Source organism: Balaenoptera physalus (genome assembly GCF_965194825.1).
Source record: "Balaenoptera physalus genome assembly, chromosome: 5".
Lineage (NCBI taxonomy): Eukaryota > Metazoa > Chordata > Mammalia > Artiodactyla > Balaenopteridae > Balaenoptera > Balaenoptera physalus.
The window spans coordinates 113,698,948-113,721,185 of NC_138884.1; the positions used below are offsets into that span (position 1 = coordinate 113,698,948).

Consider the following 22,238-nt stretch of genomic DNA (forward strand, 5'->3'; position numbering starts at 1 on the left):
AACTTAAAATCATAAGCTACTAAATCATTCTCATAAATCATCTAAGTCAAAGACACCTAAGATCAGGGAGGGAAAGTATGGCCCACGTGTACAGAAGGGAGTAAAGGAAACAAAAAGACCACAGTGTAGCATGTGAACTTTTAAAAAATCAATATTTGAAATCTTTTTCAACAATCCAGTTACTTAACTGAGATGTTACTGCTGTGTTCATGAATTAATTAAACAAGCATGCTTCACCTGCAGAGGACCAGTGTGGGACACAGGGGAGAGTGTGAGCTTTGGAGCTCTTTGAGTTCAATCCAGCCTCCCCACTTACCAGCTGGTGACCTTGGTGAAGTTACCTAATCTACATGAGCCTCAGCCTCCTACGATGCCCGTCTCTAGGTTTGTTATGATGACTCAGTGAACTGATGTTTATGATGTGTCAGGTACTACACTGCCATGGGTACGATGCAGGATACAGTCTGTCCCCAAACATAAATTAGAGCATCTTCCAATGCTTTAAAGACAGACATTCACACAGGTGGTTTGAAGCAGACCCAGAAACACCTGTGCTCGATGGAAAGAGGGAGAAAGACATATCTTGCTAAAAGCAGCAACTTGCAGAAAGAGCATGAAATAAACACCCTGACACCCACCTTGGACAAATACAGCAGGACACGTGTTTCTCACTGTAATGATAGTCTTTATTTGATTTTCATCACCTTTCAATGAAAGAGTGGTTCCCATCAGCACTATGTAATTATGAACCTCGCAAATACATCTTATAGATAATGAAATTTCCTTAAAAATGAAAGATAAGTGTAAGGAAAATTTGTAGAGAGAGAAAGTATAAAATAGAAGCTTGGTTAAATGTAAGCAGGTTTTTATCAAGAAAGAAAAATGGTACCACTATGTTAAAGTGGTACTGCAAACATACTATTTTGCTTGTTCTCAAGCTAGTTGTTCATAAAAAAGAAGCTGGTTTGCCCTTTTCTTCTTAGTGATCAAATCAACATGCTTGTGTACCTAACCATCCTGGTAAGACAAAACCAAGGGGAAGGAGAAGCAAGGCTTTTAACTGTGTTAAAAATCGGTTCTAGGGTAGGAGCACAAGCCTTGTTTTCCAGAAGGTGGAGAGACACATGACAGTTTCAGGGAGACCTGTGGGGGCCATGACTTTAGCCCATTGTGTCTGGGCAGCTGACATAACTTCAGTCCCCCAGGGGTCTCTCTCTGGTCTGAGCTGCCTTAGCTCTGATGATCTGGCAGGACTGTGGTCACTAGGATTGGGTATTCCAAGGCATTGCAGTCATCCGACAGGAACACCAAATCCTGGAAAAGATGTACAATGAGCAGGAATGTCACTGAAGGTGGCCACAGAGCCCATGCACAACTATAGGACTCCTGGTTATCCTCAAAGACTGTTCAATTTTTCCCCTTTGTGTGAAAATTGCCCAACCTTCATTCCCCCAAGGAGAGCTGGTTACGTCTTTCTTCACCTTCCCATTGAATCTCATATAGTCCTTTATTATTGAATTCAGTTGTACATTGGTTGACCAGATGGATCGATGGATAGATGGGCAAGGGAGTGAATAAATGAATAAATCTCAATTACTGAGCAACAACTCTGGGCCATACATCGGGGATACCATGAGTAACAGCACCAGGTCTCACCTTCAAACACTTTAGAGTCAATAGCAGCACTTTTCAGACTGTATTATGTCTCCCCTCCACGACCAAGGGGAGAGGGGAATGAGGAGGGAAATGGGTGTGGGACAAAATGCTTGTCTCATCTTTGGTGCATAGTAACAAAAAAATCTTAATAAAACTTAAAGCTAAAAAACTTAATAGCTAATTATTAGTTTCCTGGGCCAGGCCTGATGTTCAGTATTCTATGTTTAGTCGCCTTGATAGAGATCTTGGGACCAAGGGAGTTACTACAGCGCCCAGCACACACACGGTCAGGGGGTAAGTAGTATTATCCTCCCAATGATCTCCTGACATGGGTATTATTAACGAATGGGGAAACTGTGGCTCAGAGAGTGGAGGGGACACTGGCATTTAGGAAGCAGTGAGGTGAAGACAGGGGCTCAGGTCTGCCTGATGCTGAAGCCTGTGCCCCTAGGACCACACAGCTCTGCTTTCTACATCTTAACCAGTGCTGATTCTCTGCTTTTCCCATCTCCCTCCCTTCTGCTGCCAGATTCCTCCCAACACAGAGCACACCCGAAGCCCCTCCCCCAGGAAGTCTCCCCTGACCTCAGGGCTCTAGGAATTCTCGGAATTCCACAGTCCTCTACCCCCAATCCCTGCCCCATTTGACTCGAAGCCTGTGGTCTTGGGTGCTGGAGATGGAGCTGGAGGATGTGAGGAGCATTTTCCTGAGTCCCCCAGCACTTAGCAAGAGCTATAGGGTTGAGGAAGGGCTTTGTGAACTGGAAGCACCCCATAAACTTTTCTCTTCCTCCTCCTCATCCCCCTCTTCTCCTAACCCTTCTCTTAAATTCTTGGCTGATGGCAAGTAGCAAAAGAATGTTCAATGGCGTCACTTACCCTCCTGCAGAACGAGTTCATGATGGTGTACAGTTTCCGCACTTTGTCCTTCAAGGCATCTACCTGGGCCACCTTCCAACACTGGGGCGATGCCACAAAGTCCCGCAGCTTAGCCAGCACACAGTAATTCTGTGAATGGACAACAGGGACGGGTCTCGTGGGAGAAGTCAGTAGCCAGAGACGCGGGGGCTGGGGACTCCTGGTCCTTCTGCACAGAGTCTCTCCCCACTCCCACTCCAAGCCCTCCCGCAGGCAGGCAGACCCCTCTTACGTGTATATCCAGGTACAACCTGGGCAGGTATCTCACACACAGCTCCTGCAGAAAGGGAAACGGGTTTCTGTGTTGCCCACAGGGACACACCCTCAGCCTGGCCACAGAAGGCTCTCTGCCAGCCTCCCCAAAACCAGAGCAGCCCCAGATCCCTGGGACCTCCCTTGATGCTGCCATGTACAATACTTTCTTGTACCATATGCCACATTCCCCCAAAGTAAACTGCTCTTCTAGAATTCGACTTTTAGAATGCAACCATTATATCATTGACTATGAGCTAGGGAACTGTTTTATATATATATATATATACATACACACACATATACATACATATATATATAGAGAGAGAGAGACATACATATAAATATGTGTGTCTATATATGTATATATATTAAAACAGTTCTATAACTGTAATCTAGACATAGTAATATGTCTAGTAATATATATAGTATATACTTTAGTGATATAAAACAGTATATATATGTACACTTTTATATTACTATATTTCACTTTTGCTTCTGTGCTGGCCTGAAGGCCAGAAGACCCAGATTCTGGTCCCTCCTGACCAGTAATTCCCTGTGTGACATGGGGTAGGTCTCCTTCTTCTTTGTGACTCGGTTTCCCAGTTGTGAGATTAGAGAGTTAGAACACATAACCTCCACTTCCTTCCAGCTCTGAGCCTATGCATTTTTTTAAGCTTTAAAATCATATATTTTTAAAAGATGATTGCTCTACAATTTAATAGCAAGGAATTTGTGGATACATTGGGGTGCAACAATACAACCAAATGTTGTTACAAAGAAATATTAATCTATTTGACAGCGTTGCTAAAAAGTAAATTGCAGAACTGCTGTGTTGTTTGATCCAATTTGTCTACACACTTGGATAACTTATGTACAGACCCAGAGCTGAAATCCTGTCCTCTGAATGTGATGGCAGCAGGTCACCTCTAGGTGGTAGGATTGCAGTAATATTTATTTTCTTCTTTGTCTTTTGTGCCTTTTCCAACCATTTTCAAAGTATATGACTTTCATAAGTTGAAGAAAATACACATCATTTAACTTTCAAAAAGAAAATACAAAGGAGGTGTTAGGGTATCATTAAGCCCCACATCTGAGAACAGTGCATTTTATTTGAAGGGTTCACAAGTGGTAAAGGGATATTTTTAAATTTTACCAGAGCTTTGACGTTTAATTTGTTTTGTTTCTACACTGGACGAGCAGTCAGGAGGCCGGATTCTAGTTCTGGGTGGCCCCTGTGGGACTGCTGGCTCCGAGCCCCTGGGTCTTCCTCTTAACACAGCGTTGAGAACAGTGTGACGTCCTGGGTTGTCCTCTGCGCAAGCTGTGTCTGCATCCAAGTCTTCAACCCTCCAGCTGCCCGAAGAAGCCGGTGAGGGGCTCAGCCATCCCCTCTCGCAGCTGAGGATGCTGAGATTCAGGGCTGAGTAATTTGCTCAGGGTCCTACAGCAGGTTAGGGGCGGGGCTGATTCTGGGAGTTGCCCCCTTAGCTCCTGCTGGCTAGTGGAGAGAATAAAAAAGCTGAACTCTTCGGTCCTCCTTAAGTTGGAGCTCTAAACTCTATGGGAGCTTCTCTTCTCCTCTTCCCTTCTCTTCTCTTCTCTTCTCTCTCTTTCTCTCTCTCTTTTTACATTTTAAAACAGATCCTCTGATATTTGCTAGCTAGTTATAAACAAAAATTGAGATGTCTTTGATTATATTTTCTTTGTATTTAAAAGGAAGTGCAAACCATCGGGATTTAATAGGCTGGGAATAAAACACAAATACTCTTGAAATTAACATTGACCAGAAAAGAAAAATAGCGCTTTTTCCCTGGTCCAAAGGCAAGTTTTTGAGAACTGGGTCTGCATGGACCTTGCAGTCCTCAGGGGGGCCGAGGGCACTCACCGACGGCTCCGTGGCCTGCAGGCTCTGGAAGTCAGCGGTGATCTCCCGGCTCAGGGCCAGCATCCTGGAGTAGCAGGTCGGGGGAACCGGCTGAGCGGCGGGGGGGCCGGCCAATAGCAGCAGCAGCAGGGGAAGCAGCTGGGGGGTCATGGTGCAAAGGTGGCCTGACTGCAGCCCGAGGCCAGCCGCCCCTTTAAGCAGAGGCTTGCGGGTGGTCCTCCACGCCTCCGTTTCCGGTGGTGCCCAGCCAAGGCCAAGAGCACGCCCACCTGGCCTGGGGACACTGGAGCCTTTCAGACCTAAAGGTCCCCTTTGTTGAGAGGAGGTGCTTCCTGGCAGGGGCGGGGAGGGGGAGATGCCAGGCACCTGGAAGGGAACAGGGTCTGCCTCTCACACAACTTGCAATAGAACTTGCTCTCTTGGCAGGGGCTCTTCCTGAAGTGGCAGGATTGGCAGATGAGGGGGGCAGAGGACAGGAGGGAGACAGGATGGATGGTGGTTCAGTCAGAGGGGCGGGAGTGGGCAGTCAGCCCCTTCAGTTAGAATGGGGACCGTTTGGTAAAACTGTCTGATCTCTTGGAGCAGAACTGGGGGGAGGGAAAGGGACCAGAAGTGATGGATTGAGCACCAGTGATCTGGGGGTTGGGGGTCAGGCAGCCTGGGTATCACCATCCATCCACCACTGACTGGCCAGGGGAACCTTGGGCAGTCACTTGCCTTCTGAGCAGCTGCGCCTCTGCATCTGGAAGATGGGCTTGTGCTAGGGCCTGTGATGGGGGATGTGGGAGCATTCCCCTAGCTGGTCCACTTCAAGCTCCCAGCACAAGTCCTGGTACAGAGCAGACCCACTGGAAGGGTTGGTTCTCCAAATGTGGGTCTCTTTTAGCAATGATACTCTGCAGGCTGCTCTCCTGTAAATACAGGCGCACGGGTACCAGTTAGAAGACTAAGCTCTGCCCTTAGGTGCTCGGTGCATCGCATGGTCACCCACTTCTGTGATGACCTTGGGCAAGTTTCTTAACTCTTTCTTCCCTCTCCTTATCTGTGAAATGGGGATGATAAGAGCACAGTGAGGAGTAGAAGATGCTGAGCTATTATCACAGTCAGAGCTAATGTCACTGTCTCCTTTCCTACAAGCATCCCTGTGAGGCAGGTACTGCAGAAAACAGTCCCGTTTTCCATGTGGAAAAATTGAGACTCACAGAGTTCCAGCAACTTGCACAAGGTCATAAAGCTGGAGGCAAATGGGTCCAATGGGGCTTTCTGCCTTGTCTTCATTCCGTCCTCCCATTCTGCAGTGTGGAACTGGGGAAGAGCAGGACTCTTGCAGCCAGAGATGAGTTTGAGCTCTTGGGCTGCCCAAGACCAAGGAACAAGCAAGGAGAAGGAGCTGTCAAAAGAGAGGAAGGTTCTGACTTAACACCAAGTATCACATATGCTCCAGCAGTGATGCATGAAGCTCATTTATACAACTACACAGCTGTTGTCACAAATGCCATGAGCCTCACAGAAAGCCAGTGAAGTGGGTGGGGTTATTCCCATTTCCCAGATGAGGAAACTGAGGCTCTCAGGGGATATGAAACTGTTGGGGGTCACAAGGCTTATAAGGGGAGGCAGAGCTGTGCACCTGGGTCTGCCTGTCTCCAAAGCCTATCTCACTGCAGGGGAGGGCAGAAGAGCGGCCCGGGCCGGCACACATTCCCAGAACAAAACAACCAAAGTGGAGGACCAGAAGGTTAAGGGAAAGGAGCATGGTGTCCTGCATATGGGGCGGCATCGAGGATCAACAGCAGGGATGAAAGTTCAGCTCCAGCCTCTCCCTGTCTCTGTTTGCCCACAAAAATCCCTTCCGTAAACAGAGCACCATCACCCCAGGCAGTGGGAGGTCTCTTCCCGCCCTGATGTTCTATTTTGCTACTTTTCTGTGTTCAAGCCCTGGGCAGGGATCACAGCCTTGCCTTCCTGTTTTGCAGGTGAGAGCATGTTCTCTAAACACCTTTAGCAAGATGGCCTGGGGACCGCCTTTTGGGCGCCCTCTCAGGCAGGGCAGAACTGTGTGTGTTTGGAGGTGCAAGCGGCAAACACAGATGTGTTTTTCTTCTGGATGAAGGGGTTTCCTCACTTTCTGTGGCAGTGCCTGGGGCGTGGGCCTCCCTGGCAGACAAACCGGCCCCAGTCAGGGACTCCAGACTCCTTTGAAATGCTCCAGTGTTTCTGGATGTGCTCATCGAAGGAGCTTCAAATTCAGGACAGGGAGGAAAAACCAGCCCAAGCAGCAAAACAAGTCCTTGGACCATCCGATCGAGGAGACATTGCTGTGCTGAAAAAGCAGGCGTTTCTGTGCACTTGATGGTGAGATAAATGTGTCGCTGGGAGATCTGGCCTTGTTCCACCCTGGACACGTGTGTGGTTTTTGATAGGGCTCCTTGGGCAAATCAGAAGCCTCCTCTGCACCCTAAGCACCAGACATCCGGCTAACCCGATCCCATCTGCCTTCCCACCCACCGTGCTTGCCTTCCGCATCTCGGCTTGTCAGCACCCAGCACCCAGCCGGGCAGAGCAGATGCTCAGGAAAGCTTTGCTGAATTAACCTGATGGCTGTTAATCTTGTTACTCAGAGCGAGGCACAAGCCCATTAAGAAACCTGCAGAGCACAGCCGGAGTCATGCCAGAGAGACCCTGCCCTCTATGCAGGAGGTCTCAGGGGACCCACGTGTGTATTTGCTCACAAAGTTCTCCTTTGGCACTGCCATCCCCCCGCACCCCCAATAGCTCCCTTCCCTGGCCCCTTCCCTGGCTCCTTCAGCATCAGGCTACTCAGTATGGAACGTGAATGCTAAAAATCCAGGCTGGAATTTCTGCACAGACTAAAGCCTTTGTCTTCCTCCAAAGGTTTCTCTCAACCCCCTTAGTGCGTGAGAAGACCAGGGGTCCCATCAAGGCGTGGTACCTCGTTACGTCAGGAGAGCCGAACAGCCAGAGCTAATGAGTGAGTGAATGTTTCTCAGCTGGAATTTTCTTTGAATGGATTCTTCATTCATTCTCCAGACACTTCTTTATTTGTTGAGAATCTATTGTGTGCAGGCCTGAGATGGACAATAAGGATAAAACAGTGAATGAGAGATGCTGTCCTCTGAGGAGAGTAAAGAGGGCAATTAACTCATCGAACACACAGGGTAAGTGGCACGACAGTGGAAACCCTGGTGCCTCAGGAACCACTCCCTGGTGGTGGCTCCATCAGCAAGTTGAGGAACGTTGTGGGGATGTGGGATGGGCATGGGGATGTGGGCGGGGGCAGTGTGTGAAGGAGAGAGAGAATTTGGAAGATGCTATGCTGCCAGCTTTGAATGTGGAGGAAGAGGCCACAAGCCAAGAAATGCAGGAAGCCTCTAGAAGCTGAAAAAGGAAAAAAAAAAAAAAAAAAAAAAGATTCTCCCCTAGAGCCTCCAGACAGGAACACAGCCCCGCCAAGACTCTGATTTTAGTCCAGTGAGACTCATGGTGGACTTCTGACCTCCAGAACTGTGAGAGAATAAATGTGTGTTGTTTTAAGCCATTCTGTTGGTAGTTATTTGTTACAGCAGCAACAGGAAACTAATACACCATCTCTCTGGGGTTCAGTAGGATAACAGAGATCGTGGTTGTGAGGAACTTGGAAGTGATCTGCGTCAACTTGCCTGGTGCTTGTGCTTCTTTTACAGCTTCCCTGTCAAGCATTCATCCAGAGTCTGTTTGCATACCTCCCTGGATGGGGAGCTCATTGCCCTTTAAGACTGCCCTCCAGTCTCTGGGCAGCTGTGAACAATACAAATTCTTCCCAAGGTGAAGGTGAGATGTGCTGACTCCCTGGAGCTACCACCTGTGACCTAAATCTCTGTTACCTTCTTCCACAGAACAGCCCTGGGTGATTCTCAGCCCTCAGTCTGTCTACCACTACTCATCCCTGCCCCCCAGACAGAGTCGGCTCTCTTTCTGAGCAAACACCCCAATTTCTTGAAACTTTTTCCATGGGAAGTGGCTTCAACATCCTTTTCCACAACTGCATTACGATTACCATCTCTCTGCCCAGAGTTCTTTCTCCTCCCAGTAGACATTTCTAAAGCAGAAATCCACGCTTGCCTGTTTCACATTCTTCCCTGGTTCCCTGAGGCCTGGAAGATAGTCTGAGGTCTGTGGCCTGGTCCCGGACCACCTCTCCAGCCATCTCTGCTTGTCCTTTCCTGCACTTTTATCAGGTAATGACAATGATGATGGTGATGATGATGATGATGGTGATGATAGCTAACCGTGAAATGCAGCCTTGCTCCAAGCCCTGTACAAGGCTTAATGCATTCATTCTAGTATCATCATCTGAGGGCACTGAGGCGCAGAGAGGTGAAGTGACTTGCTCCAAATCACACAGCATTAGCAATCCCTAGCGTTTGTAGTTATAACACCCAAGTGGCCTTTGGCCTTCATACATGCCGTTCCTGCTTCTTGGAATGTCTTTTCCTCACCTTGTTTGCTCCTGGTTCATTCCTTCTCACCCTTCCAGACTGAGCTGAAATGTCACTTTCTCCAGGGAGCCTGCCTTTCTGGATTGGGTCCCCTCCACCTGCCTGCACAGGCTCCCATGGCCCCTGCACTTTCCTCTGCTTTGACACAGCATTGTCCACTCTGGCCTTTGTCTGTTTGCTTGTCTGCCCCCTACAGGCAGAGCAAGTGTCCTCTTTGTCTTTGTGTCCACAGCATGGAGGCCAGGTCCAACACAGAGTAGGTGTTCAGTAAATATTTCCCTGCTGAATGGAAGTGATTGCCCCTTTATCCCTGTTGTGTGTCAATGTGTCTCCCACTAGCTGGAACCCAGATTGGAACACAGCCCTCCTTGAGAGGTCTAGTCAGAACTGTTACCTCCTTGGTTTAGGCCCCTGTTGTGTCAGTTAGGACTAAAGGTTGTGAGTTACAGAAAACACGGTTTGAGATACCCATGGCCAGATTTTCTGGAAAGTTCAACTGGAACATGTAGTAGTAGTGTGGAGCTCAGGAATGGTTTGATCTAGGCGCTCGATGAAGTCACCAAGAAATCATCTTATTCTGTCTCCCTCTTCCATACTGTGATGGTCTTTTGATGTGTCAACTCTGCCAGGCTATAGTCCCTGGTTATTCAATCAAATGCTACTCCAGGTGCTACTGTGAAGGTATTTGTAGATGTGATTAAAGTCCATAACCACTTGACTCTAAGGACGGGAGATTATTCTAGATATTCGGGGTGGGCCTGATTCAGTCAGTTGAAAAATGTTAAGAGCAGAGCTGATGAAGAAGAAATTCCCTGAGGAAGAAGAAATTCTGCCTGTGGAGTAGCTTCAACCGAACACCCTGAGTTCTAGCTTGCCCTTCCTGACAGCCTACCTTGCTGTTTTGGACTTTCTTGGCCATGCCGGCCTCCACGACCGTGTCAGCCAATTCCTTACAATAAAATAATCTCTTACTATGTCTCTGCTTCTGGTTCTGCATCTTTGGTTGAACCTGAACTGACACGTATGTCACTGACTCCATCCTAAAGCCAGGTCTCCTTGTGGTCACAATGTGGCTGCCGGTAGAGTCAAGCACACATGCTATCCCATCCCTGTCCAGAGAGGACACATGCCATCTCATATCCTGACCATTGAAGGAAGTCCTGAGCTTTGTGCTGCCAGCAGATCCTGCCATGTCTGTCTCGTGACCTCATATTTTCATAGCCTGGGACTCCTTTTTAGCATTTTTAGATAAAGATCACTGAAGCTTTTCCTTCTGGCTATTCTGACTGGCACATTCCTGTAAGTGATGCAGGTAACCAGGGAAATACTTTTGTTTCCAGCCCTATGGGGTTATGGGAAATTCCTGAGCAGACCATAAGAAATAAGAACTCTTTCATTACTTGGCTCAAACTCAGAATCACACCTTTCCCGAATGTTCCCTGTATTCCTGTCCTGTGCCTTTTTGCAATGGCAGCCAAGGTTGAAAGGGCCATGGCCAATCTCAGATCTCCTCAGTTACCCAAAGTCCAGCCAGTAGCTGTTTTCGCCAGAGATCGGAAGAGCCCTGCGGCAGTTTCCATCCTAGGAAAACATCACACTAGACACACAAGGAGTCTGAGATGCTGACATCAGGGGCTGGTGGTAGAGGCCACTTCTCTAGCAAAGAGACTACCTCTGAGTCCCCCCTCCTGCCTGCACTTGAGGTCAGAATCCAGGGCCAGTGACGCCTGTACTGTCCTGACCGAGCAGGAACAGCCAGGAGGTATTTGAGCAAGGGGTGTAGGTTGAACAACTAGCCGAAATGTTGCCTCCAGGGTGTCCTGTCAACAGCAGTGTTCCTTTGGTTAAAAGCCACACATCTCCTCCTGTTTATGTGATGTGTTTTGAGCTTGTTACTTGCGCTCTTGGCAAACCAAAGTGGAAAGTTGGCCCACATAGCCCAGAGTAAAGGAATGAAGACAAACAACAAGGCCAGGTTTTGCTCTGGGGCAGTGATTCTGAAAATAATCCCACGTTTTAGAATAGAGACACCTCTATAATCCTTGAAACATGGATTCAAATTTTAATAGGAAACAGTGTGCAGGAAAAATTCTCCCAAACATTTTCCTCGGGCCTGTTTATGCAGAAAGGACTCAGAAAAAGTCCTTCAGAAGAGTCCCAGCTTGGCTTCTCAGAAAGAACACAGGCTTTGGAGTGATAGAGGCTTCAGTTTAAATCTCACTTCTGTTATGATGTGACTGTGCAAATCTTGTCACCCCTTGTCTTCCTCTGATGTGTGGGATTTATAACGTTTATTGCCCAGAGTTCTTGTGAAGATGAAATAAACATGAAATAACCAGTGTGACTGTGGGGGCTGTGGTTTTCATTTTCTTTATCTTTTCTTTTTTTCATTTTTTTCCCTGGTTATGGACCTTGTTCATTCACTCCATCTTAGGCCAGTTCTAACCTTCCCACAATGGTTATGGTGAAGGGCACGTGGCCCAGGATGGACCAATCAGCTTCCTTCCCTGGGATGAACTGATGGGTACAGGAAGAAAGTCGCTCTCTCATTCCACCAATGTCCCCACATGGTTGCCAACAGTTATGTCTCCTGACCTGGAGTGGGCTTCTCTGCTGGAGGAGCAGGCAAGGCCAGAAGCAGAGCTGGGAGATGGGTGGAGAAGAGGGTCTGGATGGAGCTCCATCCCTGATTCTGTTCCCAGAGGCCCAGTCCTGGAATTCCTCCTTGGACTCTGTAAGCCGTCCTGGGGTCATTTCTAGCTACAGACTTAGTATTTCCTTTTGGCTAGAGCTGGTTTCAGTGAGGTGTTTTTCTATCTCTTAAAAATGAAAGAGCTCTGACCAATACAGGACCCAGCACGGCGCCCAGCACAGAGCTGGTGCTCACAGCCATTGCCTTCTCTTTGATGATTCACCATTTGTGGCAATCATTGGTGCTGATCATCAAATACGTCCAGTCTCCTCTCTCCTGGTTCCAAGCCAGCACTGAGCTTCCCTGCTCCCTTGAAATTTTGCATGGCCACAAGAGTCATTTTGTGCAATGACACATAAGAGGATATGATGGGTTTTGCTTCTGGGCAGAAGCTTTAAGAGACCGTGCATGCTTTGCCACTTTCCCCTTCTCTCTGCTATGGGACCACTGAGTCAGAGATGGTGGCGGCTCTGCTGGCCTCACCCTGAGGTGGAGACCTAGAGCTATACCCCAGCCCACCTCTGCCTTGTTTGTTATGACAGTAGAACCTAGCCCAGCCTGACTGTGGTAGGCAGAATTCTACCATGACCTCCAGGCCCCTGTAGAACCCCATCCCCTTGAGTGTGGGTGGAGCCCATGTAGGAGACATCATTCCTGCGGTTTAGTTAGTTATATGGCAAAAAGGATCTTGCAGATGTCCTGGAGGTTACTAATCATTTGACTTTGAGTTACTCAAAAGGGAGATTACCCAGGGATCCTGATGCAATCACTTGACCCTTTAAAAGCAGAGAGTTTTCTCAGGTTGGTGGCCAAAAGGGAAGTCAGAGAGATACCAAGTGTGGAAAGGATTTGACCTGCACTGCTGGTCTGAAGGTGGAGGGGGCAACACAGGAAGGAATGGGGCAGCCTCTAGGAGCAGAGAGCGGCCCCTCTGGCCTCCAGCACAGAAATGGGAACCTCAGACATACAGCCATAAGGAACTGGGTCGGTCAGTAACCTGAATGAGCTTGGGAGCAGATCCTTCCCCAGAGCCCCCAGATATGAGACATGGCCAGTGAGACACACAGCAGAGAACCCAGCTGGTTTCACCCCGACGGCCCTCCACAGCCAGTAGCTGATAATGGATGTTGTGGTTGTTGTTTTCCTTTAGTGATGTTAATTTTATTTATTTTTAAAAATTTATTTTTATTGAAGTAGAGCTGATTTACAATGTTGTGTTAATTTCTGCTGTACAGCAAAGTGATTCAGTTATACATATACACATTTTTTCAATTCTTTTCCATCATGGTTATCACAGGATATTGAATATGGTTCCCTGTACTACAGAGTAGGACCTTGTTGTTTATCCGTGCTATAGATAATAGTTTGTATCTGCTCATCCCAAACTCCCAATCCACCCCTCCCCTACTCTTCCTCCCCCTTGGCAACCACAAGTCTGTTCTCCGTGTCTGTGAGTCTGTTTCTGTTTCATAAATAAGTTCATTTGTCTCATATTTTAGATTCCACATATAAGTGATATCATATGGTATTTGTCTTTCTCTTTCTGACTTACTTCACTTAGTATGATAATCTCTAGTGGCATCCATGTTGCTGCAAATGGCATTATTTCATTCTTTTTTATGTCTGAGTAGTATTCCATTGTGTGTATATGTATGTGTGTGTGTGTGTGTGTGTGTGTGTGTGTGTGCCACATCTTCTTTATCCATTCATCCGCTGATGGACATTTAGGATGTTTCCATGTCTTGGCTATTGTGAATAGTGCTGCTATGAACATAGGGGTGCATGTATCTTTTTGAATTATAGTTTTGTCGGGATATATGCCCAGGAGTGGGACTGCTGGATCATATGGTAGCTGTATTTTTAGTTTTTGAGGAACCTCTATACTGTTTTCCATAGTGGCTGCACCAATTTACTTTCCCACCAACAGTGTAGGAGGTTTCAAATGGGTGCTGTTTTAAGCCTTCATGTTTGTGGTACAATAATTTATTACGCAACAATAGACAACAAATACACCGAACAATACATTATTACTTGAGTTTATTCCTTGAGGATTATAATTTTTCAATTTAATAACACATGTGTGACATCCCCCAGGCTGCCTTCCAGTGGTTTGTTTGCCAATGTCTGTATCAGACTCAGGATCTTCTGGTAGAGGAGCTGAGCTGGTCACCTCTGTGTCCCCGGGCTGAGCAAAGGCCCTGGAGAGATGCTCTAAGATGAGGTAAAGGTGACATTTGGCAAAATTGTGAAGTTGATGTAACTTTTTGCACCAAATATCCACATCCCATCATGCCTGGTTTGGGGACCTTGAAACTCATAACAGCTAATGTGGATGCAGAGCTGGCTGAGGGTCTGGTGCTTTTCTTAGGGTGTTGTGCACGTGAACCAGGGCGATCCTTGTAAGAACCCTACCAGGTTGGTGCTGGTACCATCACATCCCCCCTTCACAGATGAGGCACTAGTAAGGCAAGAAGTTAAATAACTTGCTCAAGGTCACACAATTCATTAAAGTGAAGCCCAGGTTCAAACGAGACAGGTTGGCTCAAATCTGAGTTCCTAACACCCCACTACCCTGCCAACTAAGAGAAAGGACTCAATAAAAATTTGCTGAGGGATGGAGAGAAGGCAAGAAGGAAAAAAATAATTTCTTTATACGCTAACAAGCTGTGTGATACTGGGCAGCTCACTACCCTATCTCTGAACTTTAATTTCCTCAGAAAATGAGGAGTGACTATATTTAAGGTGCTGTTTTGCATTTTTCTCCATTCTAAATGTGGTGGCCTGTTGCTTTTACGAGGTCCATTATGAGCATGGCGAGTCCTCTCCGCCCTGGGCAGGACCAGCCTACCGACTGCAGCGGCCTGAGTGTGGGCTCACGGGCACATCAGGCTCTGGACCACCATTTTGCAATGTGCTTGACCCCCATGTTCTCAGTGTCCTGAGGTCCCTCATGGGGAGGTGGTCGTGAAGATTCAAGTGGGGTACTTGTTTCAGGCAGAACAGGCGATGCTCACTTATGAGTAATCTCCCTTCCCAGACCCTGTCTCCAGGGAACCTAGAAAATTCCCTGGTTGTTAGCAGATAGCATGTTGTATTAGAGATTGTATTCAGAGGCCCAGATTTTTTTCCCTTTTGCTGTGTTTGTTTTGTTTATAGGATGCTAAATGATTCACTTAACTGATTCTTTTCAATAAATTAACAGAATTGACCTAGCTGAACAGATATGCTTGTTGCTTTGGTGTCACGCATATACAACCAGAATTCTTTGAAATTTAGAACCTGAGACCAGTCGCTGGTTTTGGCTCCTGACCTATGAAAAATCTATACAACCGTTTCCATCTTTAATGATTTCTTTTATAATGAAAGATCATCCATTTCTCCTGCAATGTGATGAGTATTTCTAGAGCTATTCTATATTCCCCTGAACCTATGAAAAACATTTTATTGTCATAACATATACATAAGATAATTTTTTGAAACATTTAAACCATTTTTAAATGTCCAGTTCAGTGGCATTAAGTACATTCACATTGTTGTACAACCATCACCACAATCCGTCTCCAGAACCTTTTCATCCTCCCCAGCTGAAACTCTGTACCCTCTAAACGCTACCCTCCATTTCCTCTCCCCCAGCTCCTGGCATCCACCATTCTACTTTCTTTTAGAGGGCCAGCTTGATTTAGAGGTTTCAACTCAAGCCCCAGATCTAAGCTCTGTCATTTTCTTGCTGTGTGACTTTCTCTACTGCCTTACCTGTAAAATGGAGACAATGGTAGTGACCACCCTTATGCTCCGGGCCAGAGGGGATGAAATGGTTAAGACATGCAAAGCCTTTAGACCACCAGTGCCGGGGGCAGAGAGAGCATTGTGGCTTTGGTATTATTATTATTTATGTGATTTCCAGCCCTCAAAATACAGTTCGCACCCCCAACTCCCCAACACATTGGACTATGAGGGGCTCGGGAGCTAGGACACACCGTCTCCACCCCCAGGAGCTGGCCCAGGGCTTGGGCCTGGTACAAGGACAGAGAACGTGGGTGGAATGAACGAATCAATGATGTGCCAGTCACCTCCTCCCATAGCATGAAGCCCTGGGAAGCCAGCGCCCCAGCACAGCCACCATAAACAAGGGCCCCCTGAAACCCCCATTCAGCTTCCCGGTCCCGTGGATTCCAGCTTCTGAGGTGAAGGCTTCCTCCCTCGGGAAGCGCTTTGAGTGTTTTGGCCTCCATCCTTTCAGGAAGCCTCGTAGCCAACACACACCCAGGGCAGGAAGTTGGTGAGAAGGACTTAAACCTCGTGTGGAAAGCATCTCACCTCTTCAGAAACCATTTCAGAAACTGGCTGCACACCCATGTTCCTGGCACAGGGAGCCGGGTTAAGTGTGACCTCCTAAGTTTTTTTTCTTTTTTCTTTGAATAGTTCCTTTTTTCCTTCATGAAGAGGCCATAGTTTCTGAGTGAGGCTCGCTTATGGCACGGAATCAGGAAGGCAAAGAGGGCACAAACAGGTTCTGAGCACTTACAGCTGTAGTTCTCAATACTTTCTGAGCAAACAACCACCCCGAGAGATGGGTATAAATCCTCATTTTACACTTGAGGCTCTTAGGTTCAAAGGGGCCATGTGTCTTGCCAAAAATACGCTGCTGGTACTTGATGAGCTGGTAATAAAACCTAGATGATCTGGGTCCCAGACCTGATGCTCCGCATGGGATGGGATGTCTCTAGACCGTCTTCATTGGCTGGGGGTATCCAGATACGCCAAATACACTCACATGGGCTGTGTTTACTTATCACAGACTTTCAGGGTGTTTTTAAAATTGAGCTGTTCACTGATGCACAGCAGATGTAGGGCCCTAAGCATAGTATAAAATTATATCCTTGAAACTTTTCAAAACAAAGGAGAAAAGGCAAAAAAGCAGGTGGAGGAATATCGCATATGTTTCCAGACAGGTCATGCTGATTTCACGCTGTTATGTAGTTCTTCCTAATTCTATTTCAACTATAGGGAGCTTTGGATTCTTATTATTTGCTTATTCACCTGTTCAGCAGAGGCTTGAGCAGCAACTGGGCTTCTTACAACTGCAGAATTAGTCTTTTGAAAAATGAACCAGAAGATGTATGGAAATTAATCAAGCCTTTCTCAACAAATACACTGTAATAATAACCTCTTATACACGGGCATCACATGTTTATAAAACATGTGCCCCTTACAAATGAACTTATATACTAAACAGAAATAGACCCACAGACGTAGAAAACAAGCTTATAGTTACCAAAGAGGGAAGGAGGGGAGAGGGATAAATTAGGAGTTTGGGATTAACAGATACAAAACTACTATATATAAAATAGATAACCAACAAGGACCTACTGTATAGCACAGGGAACTATACTCAATATTTTGTAATAACATATAAGGGAGGGCTTCCCTGGTGGCGCAGTGGTTAAGAATCTGACTGCCAATGCAGGGGACACGGGTTCGAGCCCTGGTCTGGGAAGATCCCACATGCCGCAGAGCAACTAGGCTCGTGAGCCACAACTACTGAGCCTGCGCGTCTGGAGCCTGTGCTCCGCAATGGGAGAGGCCGCGACAGTGAGAGGCCCGCACACCGCGATGAAGAGTGGCCCCTGCTCGCCAGAACTGGAGAAAGCCCTCGCACAGAAACGAAGACCCAACACAGTCAAAAATAAATAAATAAATAAATTAAAAAAAAAAAAACATATAAGGGAAAAGAATCTGAAAAAGAACATATACATATGTATGTATGTATAGGTGTGTGTGTATATCTATATCTATCTATCTATCTATCTGAATCACTTTTCTGCACATCTGAAACCAACACAATATTGTAAATCAACTATACTTCAATTTTAAAAAAATGTGCCTCAAATGTATCATTTTCCCTCTGATGCCTGGGCTTCTGACCACGCTGTTCCCCTGCCTGGAACACTATTCCTTCTCCCAGCCCTACTGCAATCAGGCTCAGACTACAGAGTGTCTGGACTGTCCTTTCCCTGACAAGGCATTTTCTCACCCCAGGCAAGATGAGCTGCCTGCTCTGTTCTCTCCCCTAGATTCTCATGCTTACCTGTCCAGACGTTAGCCACAGATCATTGCTTGTTCACTGTTCTTCTTTCCTGTACACCTTCTGTGTTGCTCACAGCTGGCTTGTGAGCAACCAGCACAGTGATTGGCTCCAGAAATATTCTACATGCTCTCCTCCTCCCCTGTATTTGATGAATGAATGGCAGATTAAGCAGATTTTATCAATAGCTGTTGTAAGTGCCACACTCCCACAGGGCATCCTGTGACAGCTTTCTTTCTCATCATCGTTATTCACGTCATGACAGTTTTGCCTGATGTTTTGCAAATTGATCGGCGTGCTTAAAAAACAACTTTATCTGTTGTGTATGTGTCAGGTGTTTTCCAGAAAAATCTTCCCATTTTCCTGCTTGAACTACTGTTCAAAAATAAGCAAAATAAAACTATCCTCACATCCTTCCACTCATTCAGCTGATTCTTAAGCTGGTCTCAGCACTTGAGTAAATTTGTCAGGTAGCTTGAGGGGCATCTTGGGTTTTCTCAGGCTCCATCATCAGACATGGTTCTAGATGCATTTTCGCGGCAGCCTTGCCACACAAGTCCTGCAAGAGTCAGTAGCGAGAGTCTTAATGGACTTTTCCATTAATGGCTGATGTCTGCTTTTCCCCCACTGGCCATCAGTGACTTCCTTTGACTGATGGTAAAAGTGCACTTTCGTGGTTAGATGTAAATTTCATTCCAGAGTTCCACAGATGTCTGCAAAACTCTGCTCCCATTTGCAGACTCTACTGGGGGTGGGGTGGATTTTAGCGCATGGCCGAATGCTTGGAGTTTGCAGCCTGACAGCCTCTGCTGGATGTGCTTGGCTCAATCTCTCACCAGCGATGGCATTTCAGAACCACGCGCCTTCATGTTGCCATTAAACTGTATGCACTACACTGCCTTCCTTCTTTATTTTACTTGTAGCACCCAGCAGTGACCATTTCATAGGAGGTCTTGATACATTTTCATCAAAGAAATGAATAGATGAATCTGTCTCTGAGCCTTACTGTTCAGGTCTTAAAAATGAAAAAATAATCTTTATAGGAGACTTAATTAAATGAATGTTTGTAACATGCTTGTTATACTAATTGGCACGTAGTAATTGCTCAATAAATGGGTAAATGGTGACTTACGTTTTTAGTTCTTGTGGGGACTGAAGGGGTTGGCATATCATGCAGACAAGAAGAGGGAGTTATGTAAAGGGGGACAATTCATTCAACAATGCTTCCTTCCCCAGTATTTCAGGCGACCCCTTCCCACGTACATAGTGCCTGACCATGGGATGTCCTAAGGGCTGCAGGAAGGTAGAGGAGGAACTCTTTACTTTGTCAGGGTTGAGCAGTAAGCAGGGGGCATTTCCAGATGAGGAGATGGCTGAGCTGGACGCTAGAGGCTTGTCAGGGGGCCCCCATGTAGGGAGGAGGGGCTGGGCATTCTCAGCAAAAACTTGGACTCATACTCAGAGAGCTAAAAGATCTTTGAGAACATTTATATTCCAAGTCAACAAACTTAGAATTGTCACCTACAAATTGGCACCTGCCATCTACCTCTACAAGGATCAAATCATGAGCCGCTGCAGCCGCTGAGCTCCAACACCCCCTGAGAGGAGTTCAGAGGGAGATCAGGAATGAGGCCCTCTGTGCTCTGGGAAGAACTGGCAGAACAGGTCTTCAGATAGTTAGGTATTTTCAGGAGAAGATTTTATGAGCCCAATTCTTGCATCTCCTCGCATCTAGAAAAGCACTAAAATCTTTCATGATGACTTCTGCTCCTCGTGACTAGTAACCTTCACGAGACTAGCAGCAACCTTCTGCAAAAAGTATGTGCTTAACCTCATGTACTCCCCCTTCACCAAAATCACATATATACTGACCTCCCCGCTACCTCTCCGGAGCAGTTTCTCAGAGCTATCTGAAATGCTGTCTCCTGGGCTATAGACCTCATTTTGCCCCAAATAAAACGTAACTCACAACTCTCATGTTGTACATTTTTTTAGTTGACAGAATGTATTGGCATCAGAAACACAAATTAATTGTAAAAATTTTTTTTAAATTATTCTTCGTGCATGTTTTCAAAAACATTTTTCTTCTATCATATTCAAAATTATCTATTAAACTAAAAGAATATAAATTAGAATATAAATTATTGATATAATTAATAATTATACATTATAATAGAAGAAAATTTAAAATAAAAATTCTTTAAACCAATCATAAATGATTTATTACTTTGAAAATATGATGAGATCTCATTGACTACTTTTGCGAAATAAAACAATTTTGATTCCAGTGTTCAACGTCCACCTAGTTGCTAATATAAAGACTCTGTATCACGCTTCAGACAAGTTCTATCTAGACTTACACACATCGAAATAAGCACAAAATGAATATTTAGTAATGCAAAATGTTCCTCAGCCACACCATGCAATTCTTGCCAATACCTGGTGGTTCATGAGTGCCTCTGGATCTACCTATTGGAGCCAAAAGGAAGCTAGAGATGGATTTTCAGCCCTGCAGGGAAACGATACTCTGTTATACAGGAATCTGACGGTTCATGCACTCTAGAGCAGGGATGCCACGTGTTAACTCCTTTGTCTTTTCTGGTACCTAAACCCTCTGGCTGCTCAAATCCTCCTTACTCTTGGAAGCAATGTCTGTCTCTAACATCAGCAGTGAATCAACTTACAAATCTTGGAAGCATTGGCATGCAGTCACATTTTGTTTTTAGGAGATAATGCCGGAGATGCAGAGAAGTGTTCCCGGGTTTCTGACCCATCTTTGGGGTTATGGGACATTCTGTGCCAGCTCCCCTGAGAAGGAAGCCCCAGAAGTTCTAACAAATTGCAGGTGTGTTTATGACTTGCCAGACCTTCTAAAAGTGGGGGACCCAGTGCAGGAGCCCCTCATGCCTTGATCTAAGAGAGATACACTCTTTTGTATTAGATTCTGATTGAGGGTAGTTTCTGTATCCTAGATCAGTTTATTTCAGTTTGAGTTTAAGGGCAATTTCAATTCTTTAGAGTACTGATCACTTCCTGAAATATTTTGTTTAAAAAAAAAAAGCATGCTTTCTTGCCTATTTTCCTTCTTAGAATGTAAACTCTGCAAAGGGAGATTTTTTTCTGTTCTCTTCCCTGCCTTGAGCAGCATGTTGTAAGATCTTGAAGAATAAGAAGTGAATGACTGCAAAACTAAACAAAGGTACCTTGATGGCCCACCACATGCCAAGGTGTCGGGGCCACTTAGGAGCCCACACATAGCCTGGTATAGCGGAGGACAGCTGATTCTAAAATAGACTCAGGCCTGCTTTGCCTCCCCTTCGTTCACTCACTCACTCACTCACTCACTACATTTGCCAGTGTAATACGAAGAGTGGTACACAAAACTGACCCTGAGGGCTTATTTAGGCTGCTTGGACAAGGAGATAGCAGGGGGTAGGGGGTCCCCTATCCTGGATGGAGGCTGTACTTTCTCTCCACTTCCTATGACCAGAGGGACTTTTTTTTTTTTTTTTTTACTGTGTATTCCATCCTCACAATGTATCTCATATCTTTCTGTAAATTTTTATTTTTTTATTGAAGTGTAGTTAGTTTACAACGTTGTGTTAGTTTCTGGTGTACAGCAAAGTGATTCAGTTAAATATATATATATATATATATATATATATATTTTTTTTTTTATTCTTTTTCATACTCTTTTCCATTAGTTTATTACAGGATATTGAAAATAGTTCCCTGTGCTATACAGTAGGACCTTGTTGTTTATCTATTTTATATATAGTAGTTTGTATCTGCTAATCCCAAACTCCTAATCTATCCCTCTCCCACACTTTCCCCTTTTGTAACCCTAAGTTTGTTTTCTAAGTCTGTGAGTCTATTTCTGTTTCGTAAATAAGTTCATTTGCACTATTTTTTTAAAAATTTTATTTATTTATTTATTTATGGCTGTGTTGGGTCTTCGTTTCTGTGTGAGGGCTTTCTCCAGTTGCGGCAAGCGGAGGCCACTCTTCATCACGGGGCGCGGGCCTCTCACTATCGCGGCCTCTCTTGTTGCGGAGCACAGGCTCCAGACGCGCAGGCTCAGTAATTGTGGCTCACGGGCCTAGTTGCTCCGCGGCATGTGGGATCTTCCCAGACCAGGACTCGAACCCGTGTCCCCTGCATTGGCAGGCAGATTCTCAACCACTGCACCACCAGGGAAGCCCCCATTTGTACTATTTTTTAGATTCCACATATAAGTGATATCATATGATA

The 22,238-nt window shown here is 45.9% G+C and overlaps 1 protein-coding gene across 1 annotated transcript; it reads right to left on the reverse strand.

The window, feature by feature from the left end:
- Positions 1–664: 664 nt before the first annotated feature.
- On the reverse strand, positions 665–4,952 carry CYTL1 (cytokine like 1). The gene is made up of 4 exons (XM_082462569.1): positions 4,715–4,952; positions 2,807–2,851; positions 2,536–2,664; positions 665–1,314 (listed from the first exon to the last, which is right to left on the reverse strand). The coding sequence occupies exons 1-4, from the start codon at positions 4,862–4,864 to the stop codon at positions 1,231–1,233; spliced, it is 408 nt and encodes a 135-aa protein (XP_082318695.1). The 5' UTR covers positions 4,865–4,952; the 3' UTR covers positions 665–1,230.
- Between the last annotated feature and the right edge of the window lie 17,286 nt (positions 4,953–22,238).